We start from the raw sequence: 24,510 nt of genomic DNA, 5'->3' as shown, positions 1-24,510 counted from the left end.
GGACCAGAACTAAGTGACTTCATTTTATGTCTTTACTTTCTATGCTTTGACTTTGCACTTTTCAGATGGGCCTGATAATCTATGTAAGCCTATGTATGGTATGCTGACTCCAAAAATCCTGAGTCTGCTGTTTGATCCTCAGGACAATGCCTTCCTGTCCTGGGCTCACTCCTAAGCAGCATTTCACAGTCAGTTTAACTGCAGGGTGTGTGGAGCACTACTCCCCTCTTCATCAGTGGAAGGCTTCCCATGGTGGACATCGCCACTTCAAGGAAAAGACTTTCTCCAAGTCTGCAAATACTTTCAATAACTATCGCATGTGGTGCCTCTTCTTAAACTGCTGATATCTAACAATCCTCAGATGGACTGATGTAGCTCTGGATATAATATGACTTGTAATTTTGATTTTAACTTGTTTTAAGGATTATTTTGCCTTGCATCTATAACTGTATAACTGGATTTGTTTCTAGTCACAAGGCTTTTAAGTTACAAATGGTTGTCCAATCTCCTAAGAGTGCCACAGCCTCTTCCAAATATTACTTAGGGCCCCTGATCAGAGACCCTCAATATGAGGGTTAGGAGAATATGTTTCCTCAACAATTTAGGGACCAAACCCCTAAACAGCAGGAAGTAGTTATGGGATTAAAAGGACCCCCCTTTCCCTTGGCAACAGAATTCTCCTAAAAGAAAAGAGGGGAATGAGAGAGTCATTTCCTAGGCAGATTGATAAAAAGTCTAAGGGTCCCCAAGGAGAGAGGGGTCTGGAGTTCTCAAGGAGGAAGAAAGGACACACTTTTTTTCCTCTACATTCCTGAGGTTTATATAACAATAATGTATCTTGCTTGAAGACAGTCTCTGGAAAAAACCTTCTGGCTAATCCTATTATCTTTTTTTTTTTTTTAATTTTTTTAAATTTTATTTATTTTTTTATTTTTTAAATTTTAAAATCTTTAATTCTTACATGCGTTCCCAAACTATCTTAAAATGTAAATTATGGGAGTAGGTCTAGTGAGGCATTCTTCACTAGAGATTCTTCCTCCAGACATTGTTCTGATTCACTGTAATAACTAATTAGAGAGTATATAACTCCATGGCTAACACTAGCAAGGGGGTACTCTTTCTGTCCCCTTCTGATGCCTATGTCAGAAGCTTTCCCTATCTCCTTTATACTTAAATAAAACTTTATTACACTAAAGCTCTGAGAGATCAAGCCTCGTCTCTGGCCCCGGATTGAATTCTTCTCCTCCGGAAGCCAAGAATCCTGTGTCTTTGCGTCGTTCAGCAACAACCTTTCAGTGTTTAGTGACTAAGTCATGCCCGACTTTTGTAAACCCATGAACTGTAGCCCTCCAGGCTCCTCTGCCCATGGGATTTTTAAGGCAAGAATATTGGAGTGGGTTGCTATTTCCTTCTCCAAGGTATCTTCCTGACCCAGGAATCAAACCCACATCTTCTACATTACAGGTGGATTCTTTACCACTGAGCCACGTGAGAAGCCCTAACCATAAAAAGATTAGAGTGTAATTTTTATTTTATTCTCTGGAAGACTTTATGCAAGACTATATTTATTTCTTACTGGGTTGTTGGGTAGAACTTATTCATGAAGCCATCTAGCCTGGGTTTTCATTGTCAAAAACTTTTTGACTAATAATTCAAATAAACAGTAATTTTATTTCTCTAGTGGTTATAGAAACATTCCAATTTTTAATTTCTTCTTGAATAAGAGCTTACTAAGTAATATTTTGTAGTGATTTTCCCATTTCATTTACATTTTCAAAGTTATTGGCATAATGTTCAAAATGTTCTTTTGGTGTCTAAAGCATCTATGGTTATAATAATCATTTTATTCTAATTATTAGATAATTGTGCTTTCTCTGTTAATCTTTTTTTCTTGATCTTTTCCATTCATTTCTCTAAATTGTTTTCTAAATCTAATTGTTTTCTAAATCTATTTTCTAAATCGTTTCAAAGTGCCAACTTTGTCCATACTTTGTACACACAGTTTTATGTTTTTAAATTTATTTTTTATTTCTTCCTTTATGTACTATTCCATTTATTTTATTGCTCCTTTTTCTAGTGTCTTTATATGGATGTCTATCTCTTTAGTTTGGAGCATTTTTTAATTTCCTAATATGAGTATATAAGTTTGTGAATTTCCTTCTAAATACACTTTAGATGTATCTTACAGACTTGCAATTCTCAGTACTTTTATTATAATTGAAAACAATTTCTAATTTTTATCATAATTTCTTATTGAATGAATGGGATACTTGATATATATTTCTCAATTTTAATATGTGTGGGATTTTTCTAGTTATCTTTCTGATACTGATTTTAACTTAATTCCATTGTGTTTGAGAATATAATTTGTATTATGTCAACCCTTTTAGATCATTTACTATTTCTTTCAAAATTATATCTTTCCAAAAATTCCTGGAGTTTGAATAATACCCATCATAAATTTTCTGAGCTATTCAATTAATCAAATAAGAATAGAAAACAAAGTAAAATATATTTGAAAGAAGATGAACCTTTGCATTTGAGACTAAAAGAGAACACTTGATGGGATAAACTACCTTCTCTCCTGGGGTCACAGAGACTCTCCAGATGCAGTGTGTATAAGATGGATAGCCATTTGGAAATCCTGGAGAGGAAAGATTGCCATTGGATTCTTGTAGGGTTTCTCCACATGCTGAAAGAAAGAAAAAACAACATATGTTTGATTTTTTTAATGAAAAAGATAAAATTATTTATTATTTTTTTATAAAAGACATTTGCATCATAAATGAATCTTGAGTCTTTTGGTATTAGAGAAGGATATATATTTGTATAACACTTTTCCTTTATAAGTAATTTTTAAAATGTCTTTCTTACTAGAATTTCAGTATACTTAAAGGGATTGCTATAGCTAACCATATAACAAGATTATGAGATAAATAACCTGAAGAAACATAAAATTCTTCCTCATGGAAACATTTCTCACTCATTCCCAAGGAGCAAATAGCCAACTTATACATCACCCATACTCAGATTCAAGCCAGTGGGTACCTATTCAATGTGATTCTGGGACCCCATGAAATATTATTATATTTGGTGTACAGTGAAGTTGATTTTAATAATGAATACTGTATCTAAGTTGGGAAAAATAAAATTTAAATAATAATGAATAAATAGTCAATAAAAGTGGTGCTAAAATAACACACAATGAAATATTTTTTTTCAAAACAAACTGGAATAAATGGAAACATAAAACACTATGGAAGACATATTTTCCAATGAGATATAGATATTTATCTATTCTCTATTTTCTGCCTATAATAAGTAGAAATGACTGGGAAAGCAATTTTATTTTCCTTTTACTACCCCTATCCACTGGAGAATCCCATGGAGAGGCAGCCTGGCAGGCTACAGTCCATGGGGTCACAAGAGTTGGACATGACTTAACGACTAAACAATCAAACAACCAACAACCCCTATCTAACTTCTTGGTAGCAGTTATCAGTCATATGATGTAGCAAACAGTCAGCTGTACAACCTCAAGATCAGTATGACTAATATCTATAGGCCAATTCAACAAAGACAAGGTCAGAGGATAATTAGCTCATTGGTTCCGCCAAGGTTTGCAGTCAGAAGCATTCTACAATGGACTGTCTTGTTGCTTTTGCAAGACATGATCTGAGTCAAATGAATCTAAGCTGATTTAAGTATCCTTAATTCATGAACAATTCCTATACACCAGTCAAGTTTGTAGAAATATTTATATAAAGCTGTTTATAGTTTTCATTCAACAGTTTGAAAGAATAACTCCTTCCTTCTGAAGAAGACTGAAATAGAACCTGATATATTACCATATTATAGAGTCAGCAGGTGAACTCTTGTCTCATCAAAACAATACATTATAAATGGTGCTGCATATCTTGATTTAAATGAAGAAACAAAAATAATGGCTTGGAAGACATAAAATAGAGATGTAAAAAGAGTTGGATATGATACAAAAATTTATGCAGCCATGAAATTAAAAGATGCTTGCTCCTTGGAAGAAAGGCAGTGACAAACCTAGACAGTGTATTAAAAACACAGACATTAACTACAAAGGTCTGCATAGTCAAAGCTATGGTGTTTCCCATAGTCATGTACGGATGTGAGAGCTGGAACAATAAAAAAAGGCTGAGCACTTAAGAACTGATGCCTTTGAACTGTCATGAGGGAGAAGACTCTTAAGAGTCCCTTGGACAGAAAGGATATCCAACCAGTCAATCCTAAAGGAAATCACCCTGAATACTCATTGGAAGGACTGATGCTGAAGCTGAAGCTCCAATAGTTTGGCCACCTGATGCAAAGAACTGACTCATTGGAAAAGACCCTGATGCTGGGAATGATTGAAGGCAGAAGGAAAAGCAGATGACAGAGGATGAGATGGTTGGATGGCCTCACAGACTCAATGGACATGAGTTTGAGCAAACTCCGGGAGAAGTTTTAGGACAAGGGAAGCCTGGTATACTGCAGTTCATGTGGTCACAAAGAGTCGGACATGACTGAGAGGCTGAACAACCACAACAAATAATGTTTGTATAACAAAATAAATTTAAAATAAGAGCAAGCAATATTTATTCTGATAAACAGGTAGATAAAAGAAACTTGAGAATAAAAGAAAAATGCCCAAGGTAAAAAATATGTAATTAGCACTTTTCATGAATCATCTAAGGATACTTGATAAATGTGACATTATAAGAACCCTTAGAAAAATGAAAATTTATTAATATTTATTAATGTAACCAATGTGCTTCTAATTATGATCAGTTTAGGTGCTAAATAGCCATTGGGGAATTTAGTGTGTTTCAATGAAAAAAGCTACAATTTACAGCAGTTTAAAAATAAATTCTGTAATTCTAAGCCACATAGATGTTGGTACTGGATTTCCTCAAGAGGAATTCAAACAATTAACTCACACATGTAAACAAACATTATTATACTGATAAAATGATGAAACAGAAAGCTCTCTGAAATGAAAAAAAAAAGAATATAGTTCAAAAATCTAATAAATGTATTATATAGCACCTACTTATAATGCAAGAAATGTGGACAACAATTGCCAAGTTGTAATCATTTGTGCATTTCCCTCAGTACATGTGGCTATCCCAGGCTACCTGATCCCTATTTCAGAAGATTTTCATAAATTTTCCTGGGCATTTGTTGATTCATGTTCAGGTATAAAAAATAACTTTATAACTAAAACAACTAAAGGAAAATTAGCAAGGAAAAGATGGCACTACTAAGTTAAATACATAGTCTCTTCATTTACACAGTAATCTATTTAGTATATGGATGAGAAGAGAGAAGTTTGGCTCATGGCATAATCCCTTGTTATGTCATACAAGCAAGTCTCAAAGCCCTCAACCTCAGTTTTCTGTTCTTTAAAGTGGCTATCTTATTAATATGTACTTCATGAAGTTGTTTTGTAGGGGTCAAGTATTGTGATGCCCAAAGTCCTCTATTTAACACTTAGATACCTCTGACACAGGTAAGAAAACTGTGGGATTAATTTTTATAATGTATCTTTGAGCTAAAAAACCCCAATCTTATCTAAGAGAAAAAAATATACAAAGAAAAATTATCATCAGTCTCCTAATAAAAATCATTCTAAAATAAAACAATTCACAAATTGAATTTTCATCTCTGTAGGCAGATGACATGATCTTATATGTACAAAACCAAAAAGATTACACAGACCCCCCCCCCCCAAAAAAAACCTGTTAGAAGTAATAAAAAAAATTACACAAAAGTGTAGAATACAAAATCAACACACAAAATTCAGTTGCATATCCATTAACTATCAATGAACAATATGAAAATGAAATTAAGAAAATAACTCTTTTTATAAGAAACCACCCCCCAGTAATAAAATATTTAGGAATGAAAGAGGCAAAATAAACTTGAGGCAAAAGACACGAACATTGAAGACTACAAAACATTGATAAAAGAAATTTAACAGGACACAAAGATGTGTTCATGGATTGGAAAATTTAATATTGTTACAATATTATCCATCCTAGTCAAAGCGTGAATAAATTTCTAAAATTCAATGCAATCCCTATCAAATTCCTAGTGGCATATTTTTGTAGAAATGGGAGGAAAAGTCTTAAAATTCATATAGAATTACAAATCCTAAATAGCCAAAACAATCTTGAGTAAAAAAAAAAAAAAAAAACAGAGCTGGAAGCTTCATTGTTCTTAACCTAAAAACATACTACAAATCGAACCAATACAACATTGTAAAGAAAAAAAAAATTTTTTTTAAGTATGATACTAGCATAAGAGAGGCATATAGACCAATGGGACAGGATAAAGAGCCAAAAATAAACCCACACCTAAACAGTAAAATGGGATCTTTGATAAAGGTGCCAAGACCTTTCAATGATGAAAAGATAGGCTCCTCCATAAATTGTCTTAGAGAAACTAGGTACACACATACAAGAGAATAAAATCGAACCAATTTTTCCACTATCCACAAAAATCAACTCAAAGTGGATTAAAGACCTAAAAGTAAGACCCTAAATTGTAAAATTCCCAGAAGAAAAACATAGGTGAAAACATCATAACAGAGGTCTTGGCAATGATTGCTTAGATATGAAACCAAAAGCACAGATAATAAGAGTAAAAATAGACAAGGGGGACAACAACAAGCTAAACAACTGTGTAGCAAAGAAAAAGAATTCATAAAATGAAAAGAAATCTTTGGAATGGAACATTTGCAAATCGTGTATCTGATAAGGGGTTAGTATCCAAAACACAGAAGGAACTCAGCAAACAAACAACAAAACAAACCCCAAGTAACCCAATTTTAAAATGGGCAAAGGACGTGAATAGACATTTCTCCACAGAAGACAAACAAATGGCCAATAGATACATGAAAAAAGTGCTCAATGTCACCAATAATCAGAGAAACGAAAATCAAAACCACAATGAGATAACACCTCACAATGGCTTGTTGGCCATTATTGAAAAAACGGAAATAGCAAGTGTTGGTGAGGATATAGAGAAACCACTTTGCACTGCTGTTAGGAATGTAAAATGGTGCGGCCACTGCAGAAAACAATGTGGAGTTTCCTCAGAAATAATAAATAGAACTACAAAATTATATAGCAACTCTACTTCTGGGTATTGATGCAAAAGAATTGAAAACAGTGTTGAAGAAATACGTATACTCACATATTCATTAAGTATTCCTGAGAGTAGCCATAAAAAAAACTGTCTTATCATTGGATGAATGAATAAATAAAACGTGGTACATAAATACAATGGAATATTATTCAGTCTTAAAACAGAAAGAAATCTGTCACGTGCTACAACAGGGATGAACCTTGAGGACATAATTCTAGTGAAATAGGCTCAGTTCAGTTCAGTCACTCAGTCGTGTCCGACTCTTTGCAACCCCATGAATCACAGCACGCCAGGCCTCCCTGTCCATCACCAACTCCCGGAGTTCACTCAGACTCACGTCCATCGAGTCCGTGATGCCATCTAGCCATCTCATCCTCTGTCGTCCCCTTCTCCTCTTGCCCTCAATCCCTCCCAACATTAGAGTCTTTTCCAATGAGTCCACTCTTCTCATGAGGTGGCCAAAGTACTGGAGTTTCAGCTTTAGCATCATTCCTTCCAAAGAAATCCCAGGGCTGATCTCCTTCAGAATGGACTGGTTGGATCTCCTTGCAGTCCAAGGGACTCTCAAGAGTCTTCTCCAACACCACAGTTCAAAAGCATCAGTTCTTCGGTGCTCAGCCTTCTTCACAGTCCAACTCTCACATCCATACATGACCACTGGAAAAACCATAGCCTTGATCAGACGGACTTTAGTCGACAAAGTAATGTCTCTGCTTTTGAATATACTATCTAGGTTGGTCATAACTTTTCTTCCAAAGAGTAAGCGTCTTTTAATTTCATGGCTGCAATCACCATCTGCAGTGATTTTGGAGCCCCCAAAAATAAAGTCTGACACTGTTTCCACTGTTTCCACTCTTTCCCCATCTATTTCCCATGAAGTGATGGGACCGGTTGCCATGATCTTCGTTTTCTGAATGTTGAGTTTTAGGCCAACTTTTTCATTCTCCTCTTTCACTTTCATCAAGAGGCTTTAGAGGTCCTCTTCATTTTCTGCCATAAAGGTGGTGTCATCTGCATTTATGAGGTTATTGATATTTCTCCTGGCAATCTTGATTCCAGCTTGTGTTTCTTCCAGTCCAGCGTTTCTCATGATGTACTCTGCATATAAGTTAAATAAGCAGGGTGACAATATACATCCTTGACGTACTCCTTTTCTATTTGGAACCAGTCTGCTGTTCCATGTCCAGTTCTAACTGCTGCTTCTTGACCTGCATATAGGTTACTCAAGAGGCAGGTCAGGTGGTCTGGTATTCCCAGCTCTTTCAGAATTTTCCACAGTTTCTTGTGATCCACACAGTCAAAGGCTTTGGCATAGTCAAGAAGGCAGAAATAGATGTTTTTCTGGAACTCTCTTGCTTTTTCCATGATCCAGCAGATGTTGGCAATTTGATCTCTGGTTCCTCTGCCTTTTCTAAAACCAGCTTGAACATCAGGAAGTTCATGGTTCACGTACTGCTGAAGCCTGGCTTGGACAATTTTGAGCACTACTTTACTAGCATGTGATATAAGTGCAATTGTATGGTAGTTTGAGCATTCTTTGGCATTGCCTTTCTTTGGGATTGGAATGAACACTGACATTTTCCAGTCCTGTGGCCACTGCTGAGTTTTCCAAATTTGCTGGCATATTGAGTGCAGCACTTTGACAGCATCATCTTTGAGGACTTGAAATAGCTCAACTGGAATGCCATCACCTCCACTAGCTTTGTTCGTAGCGATGCTTTCCAAGGCCCACTTTACTTCACATTCCAGGATGGCTAGTCAGTAGGTGACCAATATGCTATTGGAGATCAGCGGAGAAATAACTCCAGAAAGAATGAAGGGATGGAGCCAAAGCAAAAGCAATACCCAGCTGTGGATGTGACTGGTAATAGAAGCAAGGTCCGATGCTGTAAAGAGCAATATTGCATAGGAACCTGGAATGTCAGGTCCATGAATCAAGGCAAATTGGAAGTAGTCAAACAAGAGATGGCAAGAGTGAACGTCGACGTTCTAGGAATCAGCGAAATAAAATGGACTAGAATGGGTGAATTTAACTGAGATGACCATTATATCTACTACTGTGGGCAGGAATCCCTCAGAAGAAATGGAGTAGCCATCATGGTCAACAAAAGAGTCTGAAATGCAGTACTTGGATGGAAGCTCAAACATGACAGAATGATCTCTGTTCGTCTCCAAGGCAAACCATTCAATATCACAGTAATCCAAGTCTATGCCCCAGCCAGTAATGCTGAAGAAGCTGAAGTTGAACGGTTTTATGAAGACCTTCAAGATCTTTTAGAACGAACACCAAAAAAGATGTCTTTTTCATTATAGGGGACTGGAATGCAAAAGTAGGAAGTCAAGAAACACCTGGAATAACAGGCAAATTTGGCCTTGGAATGTGGAATGAAGCAGGGCAAATACTAATAGAGTTTTGCCAAGAAAATGCACTGGTCATAGCAAACATCCTCTTCCAACAACACAAGAGAAGACTCTACATATGGACATCACCAGATGGCCAACACTGAAATCAGATTGATTCTATTTTTTGCAGCCAAAAATGGAGAAGCTCTATACATTCAACAAAAACAAGACCAGGAGCTGATTGTGGCTCAGATCATGAACTCCTTATTACCAAATTCAGACTTAAATTGAAGAAAGTAGGGAAAACTGCTAGACCATTCAGGTATGACCTAAATTAAATCCCTTATGATTATACAGTGGAAGTGAGAAATAGTTTTAAGGGCTTAGATCTGATAGATAGCCTGATGAACTATGGAATGAGGTTCGTGACGTACAGGAGACAGGGATCAAGAATATCCCCATGGAAAAGAAATGCAAAAAAGCAAAATGGCTGTCTGGGGAGGCCTTACAAATGGCTATGAAAAGAAGAGAGGCAAAAAGCAAAGGAGAAAAGGAAAGTTATAAGCATGTGAATGCAGAGTTCCAAAGAATAGCAAGAAGAGATAAGAAAACCTTCTTCATTATTAGTATATAGGAATGCAAGGGATTTCATGTGTTGATTTTATATCCCGCAACTCTACTATATTCATTGATTAGCTCTAGTAATTTTCTGGTGGTGTCTTTAGGGTTTCCTATGTAGAGGATCATGTCATCTGCAGACAGTGAGAGTTTTACTTCTTCTTTTCCAATTTGGATTCCTTTTATTTCTTTTTCTGCTCTGGTTGCTGTGGCTAAAACTTCCTGAACTATGTTGAATAGTAGTGGTGAAAGTGGGCACCCTTGTCTTATTCCTGACTTTACAGGAAACGCTTTCAATTTTTCACCAGTGAGGATAATGCTTGCTGTGGGTTTGTCACATATAGCTCTTATTATGTTGAGGTATGTTCCTTTTATTCTTGCTTTCTGGAGAGTTTTTTTTATCATAAATGGATGTTGAATTTTGTCAAAGCTTTCCCTTCATCTATTAAGATAATCATATGGCTTTTATTTTTCAATTTGTTAATGTGGTGAATTACATTGATTGATTTTTGGATATTGAAGAATCCTTGCATCCCTGGGATAAAGCCCACTTGGTCATGGTGTATGATCTTTTCAATGTGTTGCTGGATTCTGATTGCTAGAATTTTGTGAAGGATTTTTGCATCTATGTTCATCAGTGATATTGACCTGTAGTTTTCTTTTTTTGTGGCATCTTTGTCAGGTTTTGGTATTAGGGTGATGGTGGCCTCATATAATGAGTTTGGAAGTTTACCTTCCTCTGCAATTTTCTGGAAGAGTTTGGGATAGGTGTTAGCTCTTCTCGAAATTTTTGGTAGAATTCAGCTGTGAAGCCGTCTGGACCTGGGCTTTTGTTTGCTGGAAGATTTCTAGTTACAGTTTGGCTCTGTTAAGATTTTCTATTTCTTCCTGATTCAGTTTTGGAAAGTTGTACTTTTCTAAGAATTTGTCCATTTCTTCCAAGTTGTCCATTTTATTGGCATATATTTGCTAATAGTAGTCTCTTATGAGCCTTTGTATTTCTGTGTTGTCTGTTGTGATCTCTCCATTTTCATTTCTAATTGTATTGATTTGATTTTTCTCCCTTTGTTTCTTGATGAGTCTGGCTAATGGTTTGTCAATTTTATTTATCCTTTCAAAGAACCAGCTTTTTGTTTTGTTGATTTTTGCTATGGTCTCTTTTGTTTCTTTTGCATATATTTCTGCCCTTATTTTTAAGATTTCTTTCCTTCTACTAACCTGGGGTTTTCCATTTCTTCCTTTTCTAGTTGCTTTAGGTGTAGAGTTAGGTAATTTATTTGACTTTTTTCTTGTTTCTTGAGGTATGCCTGTATTGCTATGAACTTTCCCCTTAGCACTGCTTTTATAGTGTCCCACAGGTTTTGGGTTGTTGTGTTTTCATTTTCATTTGTATCTATACATATTTTGATTTCTTTTTGATTTCTTCTATGATTTGTTGGTTATTCAGAAGTGTGTTGTTCAGCCTCCATATGTTAATAGTTTTTCTCCTATAATTGAGATCTAATCAATGCATTATGGTCAGAAAAGATGTTTGGAATGATTTTAATTTTGTTGAATTTATCAAAGCTAGATTTATGGCCCAGGATGTGATCTATCCTGGAGAAGGTTCTGTGAGCACTTGAGAAGAAGGTGAAATTCATTGTTTTAGGCTGAAATGTCCTATAGATATCAATTAGGTCCAACTGGTCTATTGTATCATTTAAAGTTTGTGTTTCTTTGTTAATTTTCTGTTTATTTGATCTGTCCATAGATGTGAGTGGGGTATTAAAGTCTCCCACTGTTATTGTGTTATTGTTAATTTCCCCTTTCATTCTTGTTAGCATTTGTCTTACATATTGTGGTGCTCCTATGTTGGGTGCATAATATTTATAATTGTTATATCTTCTTCTTGGATTGATCCTTTGATCATTATGTAGTGGCCTTCTTTGTCTCTTTTTACTGCCTTTGTTTTAAAGTCTATTTTATCTGACATGAGTATAGCTACTCCTGCTTTCTTTTGGTCTCTATTTGCATGGAATATCTTTTTCCAGCCCTTCACTTTCAGTCTGTATGTGTCCTTTGTTTTGAGGTGGGTCTCTTGGTAGAAAAAGAAATTAAGGAAACAATTCCATTCACCATTGCAATGAAAAGAATAAAATACTTGGGAATATATCTACCTAAAGAAACTAAAGACCTATATATAGAAAACTATAAAACACTGATGAAAGAAATCAAAGAGGACACTAATAGATGGAAAAATATTCCATGTTCATGAATCAGAAGAATCAATATAGTAAAAATGAGTATACTACCCAAAGCAACAGATTCAATGCAATCCCTATCAGGCTATCAGTGGTATTTTTCACAGAGCTAGAACAAATAATTTCACAATTTGTATGGAAACACAAAAAACCTCAAATGGCCAAAGCAATCTTGAGAAAGAAAAATGGAACTGGAGGAATCAACCTGCCTGACTTCAGGCTCTACTACAAAACCACAGTCATAAAGACAGTATGGTACTGGCACAAAGACATAAATGTAGATCAATGGAACAAAATAGAAAGCTCACAGATAAATCCACACACCTATGGACACCTTATCTTTGACAAAGGAGGCAAGAATATACAATAGATTACAGACAAACTCTTTAACAAGTGGTGCTGGGAAAACTGGTCAACCACTTGCAAAAAAAAAAAATGAAACTAGAACACTTTCTAACACTATACACAAAAATAAACTCAAAAGTTGATTAAAGATCTAAATGTAAGACCAGAAACTAGAAAACTCCTAGAGATGAAATAGGCAAAACACTCTCTGACATAAATCACAGCAGGATCCTCTATGATCCACCTCCCAGAATACTGGAAATAAAAGCAAAAATAAACAAATGGGATCTAATTAAACTTAAAAGCTTCTGCACAACAAAGGAAACTATAAGCAAGGTGAAAAGACAGCCTTCAGAATGGGAGAAAATAATAGCAAATGAAGCAACTGACAAACAATTAATCTCAAGAATATACAAGCAACTTATGCAGCTCAATTCCAGAAAAATAAATGACCCAGTCAAAAAATGGGCCAGAGAACTAAATAGACATTTCTCCAAAGAAGACATATGGATGGCTAACAAACACATGAAAAGATGCTCAACATCACTCATTATTAGAGAAATGCAAATCAAAACCACAATGAGGTACCATTTCACACCAGTCAGAATGGCTGCAATCCAAAAGTCTACAAGCAATAAATGCTGGAGAGGGTGTGGAGAAAAGGGAACCCTCCTACACTGTTGGTAGGAATGCAAACTAGTACAGTCACTATGGAGAACAGTGTGGAGAGTCCTTAAAAAATTGCAAATAGAACTACCTTATGACCCAGCAATCCCACTGCTGGGCATACACACCGAGGAAACCAGAACTGAAAGAGACACATGTACCCCAATGTTCATCGCAGCACTGTTTATAATAGCCAGGACATGGAAGCAACCTAGATGTCCATCAGCAGATGAATGGATAATAAAGCTGTGGTACATATACACAATGGAGTATTACTCAGGCATTAAAAAGAATACATTTGAGTCAGTTCTAATAAGGTGGATGAAACTGGAGCTGATTATACAGAGTGAAGTAAGCCAGAAAGAAAAACACCAATACAGTACACTAATACATATATATGGAATTTAGAAAGATGGTAACGATAACCCTGTATGCGAGACAGCAAAAGAGACACAGATGTAAAGAACAGACTTTTGGAGTCTTTGGGAGAGGGAGAGGGTGGGATGATTTGGGAGAATGGCATTGAAACATGTATACTATCATGTAAGAAACAAATCGCTAGTTTAGGTTTGATACAGGTTACAGGATGCTTGGGGCTGGTGCACTGGGATGACCCAGAAGATGACATGGGAGGGTGGTGGGAGGGGGGTTCAGGATTGGGAAGTAATGTATACCTGCGGCAGATTCATGTCAATGTAAGGCAAAACCATTACAGTATTGTAAAGTAAATAAATAAATAAAATAAAGCAAAAAAGAAAAAGAAAATCTTCTTCAGCAATACATGCAAAGAAATAGAGGAAAACAACAGAATGGGAAAGACCAGAGATCTCTTCAAGAAAATTAGAGATACCAAGGGAATATTTCATGCAAAGATGGGCTTGATAAAGGACAGAAATGGTCTGATCCTAACAGAAGCAGAAGACATTAAGAAGAGGTGGCAAGAATACACAGAAGAACTTTACAAAAAAGATCTTCATGACCCAGATAATCATGAGGGTGTGATCACTCATCTAGAGCCAGACATCCTGGAATGTGAAGTCAAGTGGGCCTTAGGAAGCATCACTATGAACAAAGCTAGTGGACCTGGTGGAATTCCAGTTCAGCTCTTTCAAATCCTGAAAGATGATGCTATGAAAGTGCTGCACTCAATATGCCAGCAAATTTGGAAAACTCAGCAGTGGCTACAAGACTGGAAAAAGTCAGTTTTCATTCCAATCCCAAGGAAAGGCAATGCCATAATTTGCTCAAACTACCACACAATTGCACTCATCTCACACGCTAGTACAATAATGCTCAAAATTCTCTGAGCCAGGCTTCATCAATACGTGAACCGTGAACTTCCTGATGTTCAAGCTGGTTTTAGAAAAGGCAGAGGAACCAGAAATCAAGTTGCCAACATCTGCTGGATCATGGAAAAAGCAAGAGAGTTCCAGAAAATCATCTATTTCTGCTTCATTGACTATGTCAAAGCCTTTGCCTGTGTGGATCACAATAAACTTTGGAAAATTCTGAAAGAGATGGGAATACCAGACCACCTAACCTGTTTCCTGAGAAATCTGTATGCAGGTCAAGAAGCAACAGTTAGAACTGGACATGGAACAACAGACTGGTTTCAAATAGGAAAAGGAGTACGTCAAGGCTATATATTGTCCCCCTACTTATTTAACTTATATACAGAGTACATTACGAGAAATGCTGGACTGGAAGAAACATAAGCTGGAATCAAGATTGCTGGGAGAAATATCAATAACCTCAGATATGCAGATGACACCACCCTTATGGCAGAAAGTGAAGAGGAACTAAAAAGCCTGTTAATTGAAAGTGAAAGAGGAGAGTGACAAAGTTGGCTTAAAGCTCAACATTCAGAAAACGAAGATCATGGCATCTTGTCCCATCACTTCATGGGAAATAAATGGGGAAACAGTGGAAACGGTGTCAGACTTTATTTTTCTGGGCTCCAAATTCACTGCAGATGGTGATTGCTCCATGAAATTAAAAGATGCTTACTCCTTGGAAGAAAAGTTATGACCAACCTAGATAGCATATTCAAAAGCAGAGACATTACTTTGTCGACTAAGGTCCATCTAATCAAGGCTATGGTTTTTCCAGTGGTCATGTATGGATGTGAGAGTTGGACAGAAGGCTGAGCGCCAAAGAACTGATGCTTTTGAAATGTGGTGTTGGAGAAGACTCTTGAGAATCCCTTGGACTGCAAAGAGATCCAACCAGTCCATTCTGAAGGAGATCAACCCTGGGATTTATTTGGAAGGAATGATGCTAAAGCTGAAACTCCAATACTTTGGCCACGTCATGTGAAGAATTGACTCACTGGAAAAGTCTCTGATGCTGGGAGGGATTGGGGGCAGGAGGAGAAGGGGACGACAGAGAGTGAGATGGCTGGATGGCATCACCAACTCAATGGACGTGAGTCTGAGTGAACTCTGGGAGTTGGTGATGGACAGGGAGGCCTGGCGTGCTGTGATTCATGGGGTTGCAAAGAGTCGGACATGACTGAGAGACTGAACTATCCACTCCAGTATTCTTGGGCTTCCCTTGTGGCTCAGCTGGTAAAGAATCATCCAGCAATAAGGGAGACCTTGGTTCGATCCCTGGGTTGGGAAAAATCCCTGGGAAGGAAAAGGGTATCTACATCAGTATTCTGGCCTGGAGAATTCCATGGACTGTACATGGGGTCGCAAAGAGTCGGACATGACTGTGTGACTTTCATTTTCATTTTCATGGCATCTGTTCCCATCACTTCATGGCAAATAGAACAGGAAAATGGGAAAGCAGTGACATATTTTATTTTCTTGGTTTCCAAGATCACTACTAACAGTGACTGCCTCCATGAAATTAAAAGATTCTTGCTCCTTGAAAGGAAAGCTATGACAAACCTAGACAGCATATTAAAAACCAGAGATATCATTTTGCTGACAAAGGTCCGTACAGTGAAAGCCATGGTTTTTTTCAGCAGTCTTGAACAAATGTGAGAGTTCAGCCAGAAAGAAGGTCTAGAGTTGAAGAATTGATGTTTTTGAATGATGGTGCTAGAGAAGACTCTTGGACTGCAAAGAGATCAAACCAGTCCATCCTAAAGGAAATCAATCCTGAATATTCATTAGAAGGACTGATGCGGAAGCTGAAGCTCCATTATTTTGGTCACCTAATGCGAAGAGCCATCTCATTGGAAAAGACTCACGCTGGAAAGATTGAGGATGGGAGGAGAAGGGGGCAGCAGGGGATGAGATGGTTGGATAGCATCACTGACTTAATGGACATGAGTTTGAGCAAACTCCAGGAGACAGTGAAAGATGGGGAAGCCTGGTAACTGCAGTCCATTGGGTCTCAAAGATTTGGACACATAGTGACTAAACAACAAAAAAATACCCTGAGGGAAAAGTCTACTTCCGATCCTAAAGATTACACTCTAATTGGGAAATGACAAGTGAATTGATGGTTTTAGGGATAAGACATGAAGGCCAGAGCAAATAGGGCATTTACTACCATGGGAATCCTGGGAGATCACTTAGTTTTTAAGTAGGAGGTTACATAGAGGCTAAATCCTGAATATTAATTAGGACTTGGCCAGGAGTCAGCAGGAGTTTTCTGGATTGAGGAAGAAGCAGGAGGTAAGCACACTATAGTGTCAGGTGCTGGATGAAGTAGGAGGGAGAAACTAGGCTGGAAGTGAAACACCTAGCAAAGAGGCTGGGGAAGAGACAGGGAAAAGGAAACCAGTCTTTATGCTGAAATAAGCAGAGTAAGCTCTGCATATTGAAGTGCCATTTGAACAGCAGTATGGCCAGAGAACTAAAGAGATGTAAGAATAGAGGGAAGAGGTTAATTAGGAAGCACTGTGGTAATCCAGACAAAAGGTGAGGATCCCTAGGATAGGGGATTCGCTTCAAGAAGGTGAGATAGATACCAAGAAGGCAGCAGGACTGATTAGTTGTAGGAAGTATGGCAGAAAAAGGGGTGAAGAGAGAATGCCCTCCACAGTTTTGGCTTGGAACAATCTGTGTGTAGTACTATCAACTGAACTAAGAAATGTTTTATGAACAAATGGGCCTGTGAATAAATGGTAAAGTGACTATTTTTTTTTTTTGGCATGTTGGCAACATATTTGAACCAAGAATTGTATATAAACACATATAAGTGATATTTTCTTTGAAATTTCAGAGAATTATATCAGGAATTACAGATTTTATATAACTAAAAAGAACTTCATATTAATTTAAAAAATAAATTTAATGTTCAAGTATTTAAAAAATTGCCAGTATTTAAATTCTCTGCACAATTAAACTGGTCTTCCATCCCTACAACCTGTACACAGATGTACATCCAATAGATGTAGATATTCTGTGTATATACTGCATGTTTAACACCACTTTCAAATTTGTAAACATCTATTGTGACTACATCTATGAGTGACTACACATACACTTTTACATAACAATGATTCTAATCTTCAAAAGCCTCTTTATTTTTAGATATTTATTTTTTCTTAATTTCATTATGTTACTTTACATTTAATTGATGAAGATTTACTAAGAGAATATTAGGGTTGACAGTTGGTATAGGTATGTAATGTAAGCCAAAATGTTATGGGACTATAGAAAAACTATATTAAGGGAAAATGTAAATAAAGATCAGAAACTATATTAGAAGAGCTCAGTATCAAGAGTTTAGAAATGAAAAAGGGAAGTAATCTTAAAATTAGAGCAAATAAATGGAGAAAATATTTAGAAAATGGGAGTCACAAGGAAAAATAGGCCCCCCAAAAAAGAGAGACCAAGAGAACAAATGAGTTATCTATAAAGACACACCACCACTCACACATCCCAGTGAGTATCTCTTTCACCAGCAGACTGCTGATTACTGGGATAAAGGGAAGATGAAGACCATTCTCTGCCCCACGTGGACATTTCTATATGTCGATGAGCAAATATTACATTTTGTGAACGAATCAGCTACCCAATCAGAAAGTTTCCTAGACTAGTACCAATAATCACAGTAAACTTAATTAGTATAACTTCCCAATAATTAGATACACATAAATAAAATTTAAACATGAGAATCTATGTAAACTTCAATGATTAATTTATCCATCTTATCCTGAATGTCTGTATAAATTATTGGAAGAGCAGCCAACTAAAACTTTTAGAACTATTTTACTATTTATGATATTAGTATCTGGAACAAAAACTGAATTTCACAGGTATTAGTTTCCCATAAATAACAACAAAAAATTGAAAATGCTGTGTTAAGCAAAATTAAACATGTATCTTTGATATAGGCTATTTCAAAGCATGTTACATATACAGGAGGTTCATAGGATATGAAGAAGTTCCAATTTGAAAGCAGAATCTTTTTTTTTTTTTTAATTGGAGTATAATTGCTTTATCTTTTCTTTCTTAGACCAGTAAGGGATCAATGTTCCCTTGGAACATTGTTATTAAGACCTGTCTTTAATCTTTTTTCACAAATGTATCTAAATAGGAAACATTTTAACAACCTAGCAAACAAACATAAAAACAAACTAGTAGTTCACTATAACATGATTAGAACTTTGTTCTTTTGCAACAAAGTTATAAATTCCACCTAATAAAATTTAAATTTATATACAGTTAATGATAGTACTTGCTATAAAAGATCATTCCGGATCGAATTATGAAGTTGAAATAAAGGATATTCTTGTTATGTTGGCAAGGAAGCCCATAATTTAACTATGAAATCATGCAACTATTTAATAACAACTACAGTTTTTCTTTTTTATTCATTAAATTAAAAGAAATAAAGCTTACCATCCCTGCTTTTGAAATTTGATTTCTAGCAATTTGTTTTTAATTATACCAATGGGTATTCCAGAGTTCTCTTCTATTTCATTTTATGATTAGCAACTTTGAACTGAGCATCTGAGTTACTCGCCAGCATGAAAAGAGACAAGTAAACAGCTAAGTTAATTGTGGCTCGTTCATCTGGAAAACCACTATCAGACTCAATTATGCTTCTGAGTTTGTGTGGTGCAGTACCTGGACATCTATACAGCTTTCTTGCCTGTGCAATATCTCCTTTGCTTAAGCGGGTTCGCTGACCAATTGCTGGACGAATGCCATTATCATCGCGTGAGGGGAGAATGGTATCCAGAAACATCCCCCTGGAAAAAAAAAATATCAGAAACAAGTCACACATAAGTCATCAAATTAAGACACATATATTCCTTACAAATAATTTTTTTTTAAACTCAAACCAAGCAAAGGAGAAATATGTCAGTGTTTAGATTTAAACTGTGTGTCAGTCTTTCAAAATACTTTCATCAAAGTAGAAAAAAATCGTGTGCTAAATGTGTATGGTGAACTTGGACTGGTGATCTATTTCACATATGGCAATAAACATGTTTCAGTGCTATTCTCTCAAATTATCCCTCCCTACCTTCTCCCACAGAGCCCCAAAGTCTGTTCTTTACATCTCTGTCTTTTTTGATGTCTTGCATGTAGGGTCGTCATTACCACCTTTCTAAATTCCATATATATATGTGCATTAAAATACTGTATTGGTGTTTTTCCTTCTGACTTACTTCACTCTGTATAAGCCGGTGCACTGGGATAACCCTGAGGGATGGGATGGGGAGGGAGGTGGGAGAGGGGTTCAGGATGGGGGACACACGTACACCCATGGCTGACTCATGTCAATGTATGGCAAAAACCACCACAATATTGTAAAGTAATTAGCCTCCCATTAAAATAAATTAATTTAAAATATATATATGGTGAGTATAAAGTTAGTGGTGGCATTCAGATTTTCCTTAGAAAAAGTACTTATTTTTTTCAAAATCTAAAACTCATTTTTTTAATTTATTTTTAATTGGAGAATAATTACTTTATGACACTGTGTTGGTTTCTGCCATATATCAACATGAATTAGCCATACCCATTCTTGAATCTCCCTCCCACTTCCCACCCCGTCCTACACCTCTAGGTTGTCACAGAGAATTAGATTTCAGTTCTGCGTGTCATAAAGCAAATTCCCATTATTTTACATATGGTAATATATATATTTCAAAGCTACTTTCTCAATTTTGCCACCCTCTCCTTCCCTCAGTGTCTACAATCTGTTCTTTATGTCTGCATCTCCCTTGCTGTGCTGCAAATAGGTTCATCAGTATCATCCTTTCTAGATTACATATATATGCTTTAATATACAATATTTGTCTAACTTACTTCATTACTTCACTTTGTATAATAAGCTCTATTATTATAATAGGCTCTATAATGAGGCTCCATTGCATTAGATCTGACTCAAATGCAATAGTTTTATAGGTGAGTAATATTCCACTGTACCACAACTTCTTTATCCATTCATCTGTAGATAGACATCTATGTTGCAGCCATATCCCGCCTATTGTAAATAGTGCTGTGATGAACACTGGGATTCATGTGTCTTTTTCAAGTATTTTTTCCTCAGTATATGAGAAAATCTCAGCAGTGAGATTGTTAGGTCATATGGTAGACTTATGCCTAGTTTTTTTTTTTTTTTTTTTAAGGACTCTCCGTGGGGTTCTCCATAGTGGCTGGATCAATTTACATTCCCACCAACAGTGCAAGAGAGTTCCTTTTTCTCCACACCCTTTCTAACATTTATTGTTTGTAGATTTTTTTGATGATGGTTATTCTGACCAGTGTGAGATGATACTTCATTGTAGTTCTGATTTGCATTTCTCTAATAATGAGGGATGTTGAGCATCATCTTTTCATGTGTTTATTAGCCATCTGCATGTCTTCTTTGGAGAAATGTCCACTTTTTGATTGGTTTGTGTGTTTTTCTGGTTTTGAGCTGCATGAATAGGTTGCATATTTTAGAGACTAATCATTTGTCAGTAGTTTCATTTGCTATTATTTTCTCATTGAGGATTGTCTTTTCACCCTATTTACAGTTACCTTCGCTGTGGAAAAGCATTTAGCTTAATTAGGTCTCATTTATTTATTTTTGTTTTTACTTCCATTACTCTAGGAGGTGGATCAGAGAGGATCTTGCTGTGATTTATGTTAAAGTGTGTTCTGCCTATGTTTTCTTCTAAGAGTTTTATAGACTTTTGTTTTATATTTAGATCTTTAATCCATTTTGAGTTTACTTTTGTTAGGAAATGTTCTAATTTCATTCTTTTACATGTAGCTGTCTAGTTTTCCCAGCACCATGTGTTGAAGAGACTATTCTTTCTCCATCATATGTTCTTGCCTCCTTTGTTAAAGATAAGGTGCCTATAGCTGTGTGGGTATGTCTATGGGCCTTCTACCTTTTCCATTGTTCTATATTTCTGTTTTTGTGCCAATACCATATTATCTTGGTGACTATAGCTTTGTAGTATATTCTGAAGTTGGGAAGGTTGATTCCATTTTTCTTTCTCAAGAATGATCTGGCTATATGGGGTCTTTTGTGTTTCCATACAAATTGTGAAATTTTTTGGTCTAGTTCTGTGTAATATACTAAAGGTAGTTTGATAAGGATTGCATTGAATCTGTAGATTGCGTTGGGTAATATAGTCATTTTCACAATATTGATTCTTCCAATCCAAGAACACAGTATATCTCTCCACCTGTTTGTGTCATCTTTGATTTCTTTCATTAGTGTCTTATAGTTTTCTGCATATAGGTCTTTTGTCTCTTTAGGTAGGTTTATTCCTAGATATTTTATCCTTTTTGTTGCAATGTAAATATAGCAATGATTTCTTGGATATGATACCCAAAGCATAGGATTGCATTTTTAATTAAAAGGCTTGTGCATAGCAAAGCAAACAATCAAAAGAATGAAAGAGAGGTAAAATGTTTCCAACATATATATATATATATATATATATATATACATCAGTTCAGTTCAGTCGCTCAGTTGTGTCTGACTATTTGCAATCACATGGACTGCAGCATGCCAGGTTTCCCTGTCCATCACCAATTCCTGGAGTTTATTCAAACTCATGCCCATTGAGTCAGTGATGACATCCAACCATCTCTATATATCCATATGTATATATATATGTATATATGGATATATATATATATATAATAAGAGACCAGAATATACAAAGAAATCCTACAACTCAACAACAGAAAAATGAAGTAATCTGATGAAAAAATAGGCAGAAGATTTGAATATATATTTTTTCAAAGATGATATACAAATTGTCAAGCATAGAAAAATATTCTCAACATGACTAATCATGCAAATCAAAACCATAATGTGACATTATTTCATACCCATTAGGATGGTTACTATCTTGAAAAAATGGAAAAGAAAACATGTTGGTGAGGATATGGAGAAATTGGAACACTTATATCCTGTTGATAGGTTTGCAAAATAGTGCAGCATCTATGAAAAAATGGATTGAGGTTCTTCAAAAAACAATCATAGAACTACCATACATTCCAGTAATCTCACTTCTTTGTATATATCCAAAAGAAAGGAAAACAGGCTCTTGAAGAGATATTCACATACACATGTTCATGGTAGCACTATTCACAGTAGCCAAGAGGTGAAAGCAACTCAGATATCCATGAACAAATGAATGAATAAACAAAGAGTCAATATATATCCAATGGAGTATTATTCAGCCTGAAAATGGAAGGAAATTTTGCTGCATGCTACAACATAGATGAACCTTAAGGATTTTATGCTAGGTAGAAAAAAACAACAGTCACAGAATGATAAATATTGTGTAATTTTACTTGGTACCTAAACTAGCCAAATTCACAGAAGCAAAAAGTAGAAAAGTGGTTATCAGAGGTTGGGTGGGGGTGGGGAGAGTGGAGAGTTTAATGAATGGGTATAGGGTTTCAGGTTTGCAAGATGAAAAGTTTCTGGAGATCTGTTTCCTAACAATGTGAATGTACTTAATACTATTAAATTGCACATTTAAAAATAGAAAATATGGTACATTTGATATTGTGTGTGTGTGTTAGTCACTCAGTTGTGTCCGACCCTTTGTGACCCCATGGACTGTAGCCCACCAGGCTCCTTTTTCCATGGGATTCTCCAGGCAAGAATACTGGAGTGGGTTGCCATTGATATTGAGATTTCTTTATTATAATAAAAAAACTTTCAAATACTTTGAAGGTGGTGCCTGAGAACTGTGCCAAATATTTCCTCTCCTGTAATTTTTATTTCAATGTATGTATGAGTTAATAACCATCTTCTTTAAAATCAGAAAAAAAAAATATGTGAATTGGATCAATTCTTCTTACAGATACATACAGTTTCTTTTACTCTAGTAATATAAGTTTATTTAGGAAAAGTGAATACTCAAATTTTGAAACAATAAGAACACTTGATATGTCAAGGCTAGTTGTCATGCAACACCAAGGTAGGTTTAGGGGGTGACAAACTGCATGAATCTTGTGGTTTATGGAAAAGCAATCATTTACAGACATAAAAGGAGTACAGAATAAGGGAAAATGTGTGTTTCAGGTTGAAACATTGCCTTTAAACATAAACATTAATGAGTTGTGAAATGCACATAATGATAAAAAAAGAATGAGTGGAATGGACATATGAGTGTAAAATGGGTATAAAATGGGAAAAAAGAGATGACTTAAACAGTTTCGTATTACTTACCTGGAAACTATTGCCTTGATGATAACTTCTTTAGAGTGAAATAGATCAAAACTCAAATTTATTACACTCTTAAATTAGCATTCAGTCACTAACAAAATAATTCTAAGATTAGTAAATGGCAGAACTCTAAATTATATGAAGCAAAATATCTTTCCAAAATGTTTTCTGATAATTATTTTACTATAGCTGTTTTCAAGTATGATTAGTACTTGAGCAACAGAAAATATACAATAAAAACACAAGCCACAGAAAGAGTATAACATTCCAACACAACAACTGAGTTCTGTATTTGAAATGCCTAATTTCTATTTAAGTGCTTGCCAATTTAACATGCTGATTGGTTTGGTAATCATTTCAATTGAACTTTTGGATGATTAGTTATATTAAATAATTTAAATAATTCATACCATTTAAATTCTTACTTTGAATATATTTTGATAAGAAATGTGTTTTTAAAATCTTAAATGCCTGGTGTTGGCTATCAACACCAAGAAAGTATTTTTTTGTACTCTACAGCAGCAATATTTAAAAGTGG

At 35.7% G+C, this 24,510-nt stretch overlaps 1 protein-coding gene across 1 annotated transcript in view; it reads right to left on the bottom strand.

Moving 5' to 3' along the window:
• Positions 1-24,510, bottom strand: part of TLL1 (tolloid like 1) — a 175,242-nt gene that overhangs the window by 118,930 nt on the left and 31,802 nt on the right. The window contains exons 8-9 of the mRNA XM_018061208.1: positions 19,406-19,530; positions 2,577-2,692 (exon numbers count right to left, since the gene is read on the bottom strand). Of these exons, the coding sequence (XP_017916697.1) occupies positions 2,577-2,692; positions 19,406-19,530 (241 nt within the window). The remainder of the gene's footprint in view (positions 1-2,576; positions 2,693-19,405; positions 19,531-24,510) is intronic.

The sequence above is a fragment of the Capra hircus genome, chromosome 17 (assembly GCF_001704415.2).
Source record: "Capra hircus breed San Clemente chromosome 17, ASM170441v1, whole genome shotgun sequence".
In the NCBI taxonomy this organism is placed as follows: domain Eukaryota; kingdom Metazoa; phylum Chordata; class Mammalia; order Artiodactyla; family Bovidae; genus Capra; species Capra hircus.
This window is presented reverse-complemented; position numbering and strand designations above follow the sequence as displayed.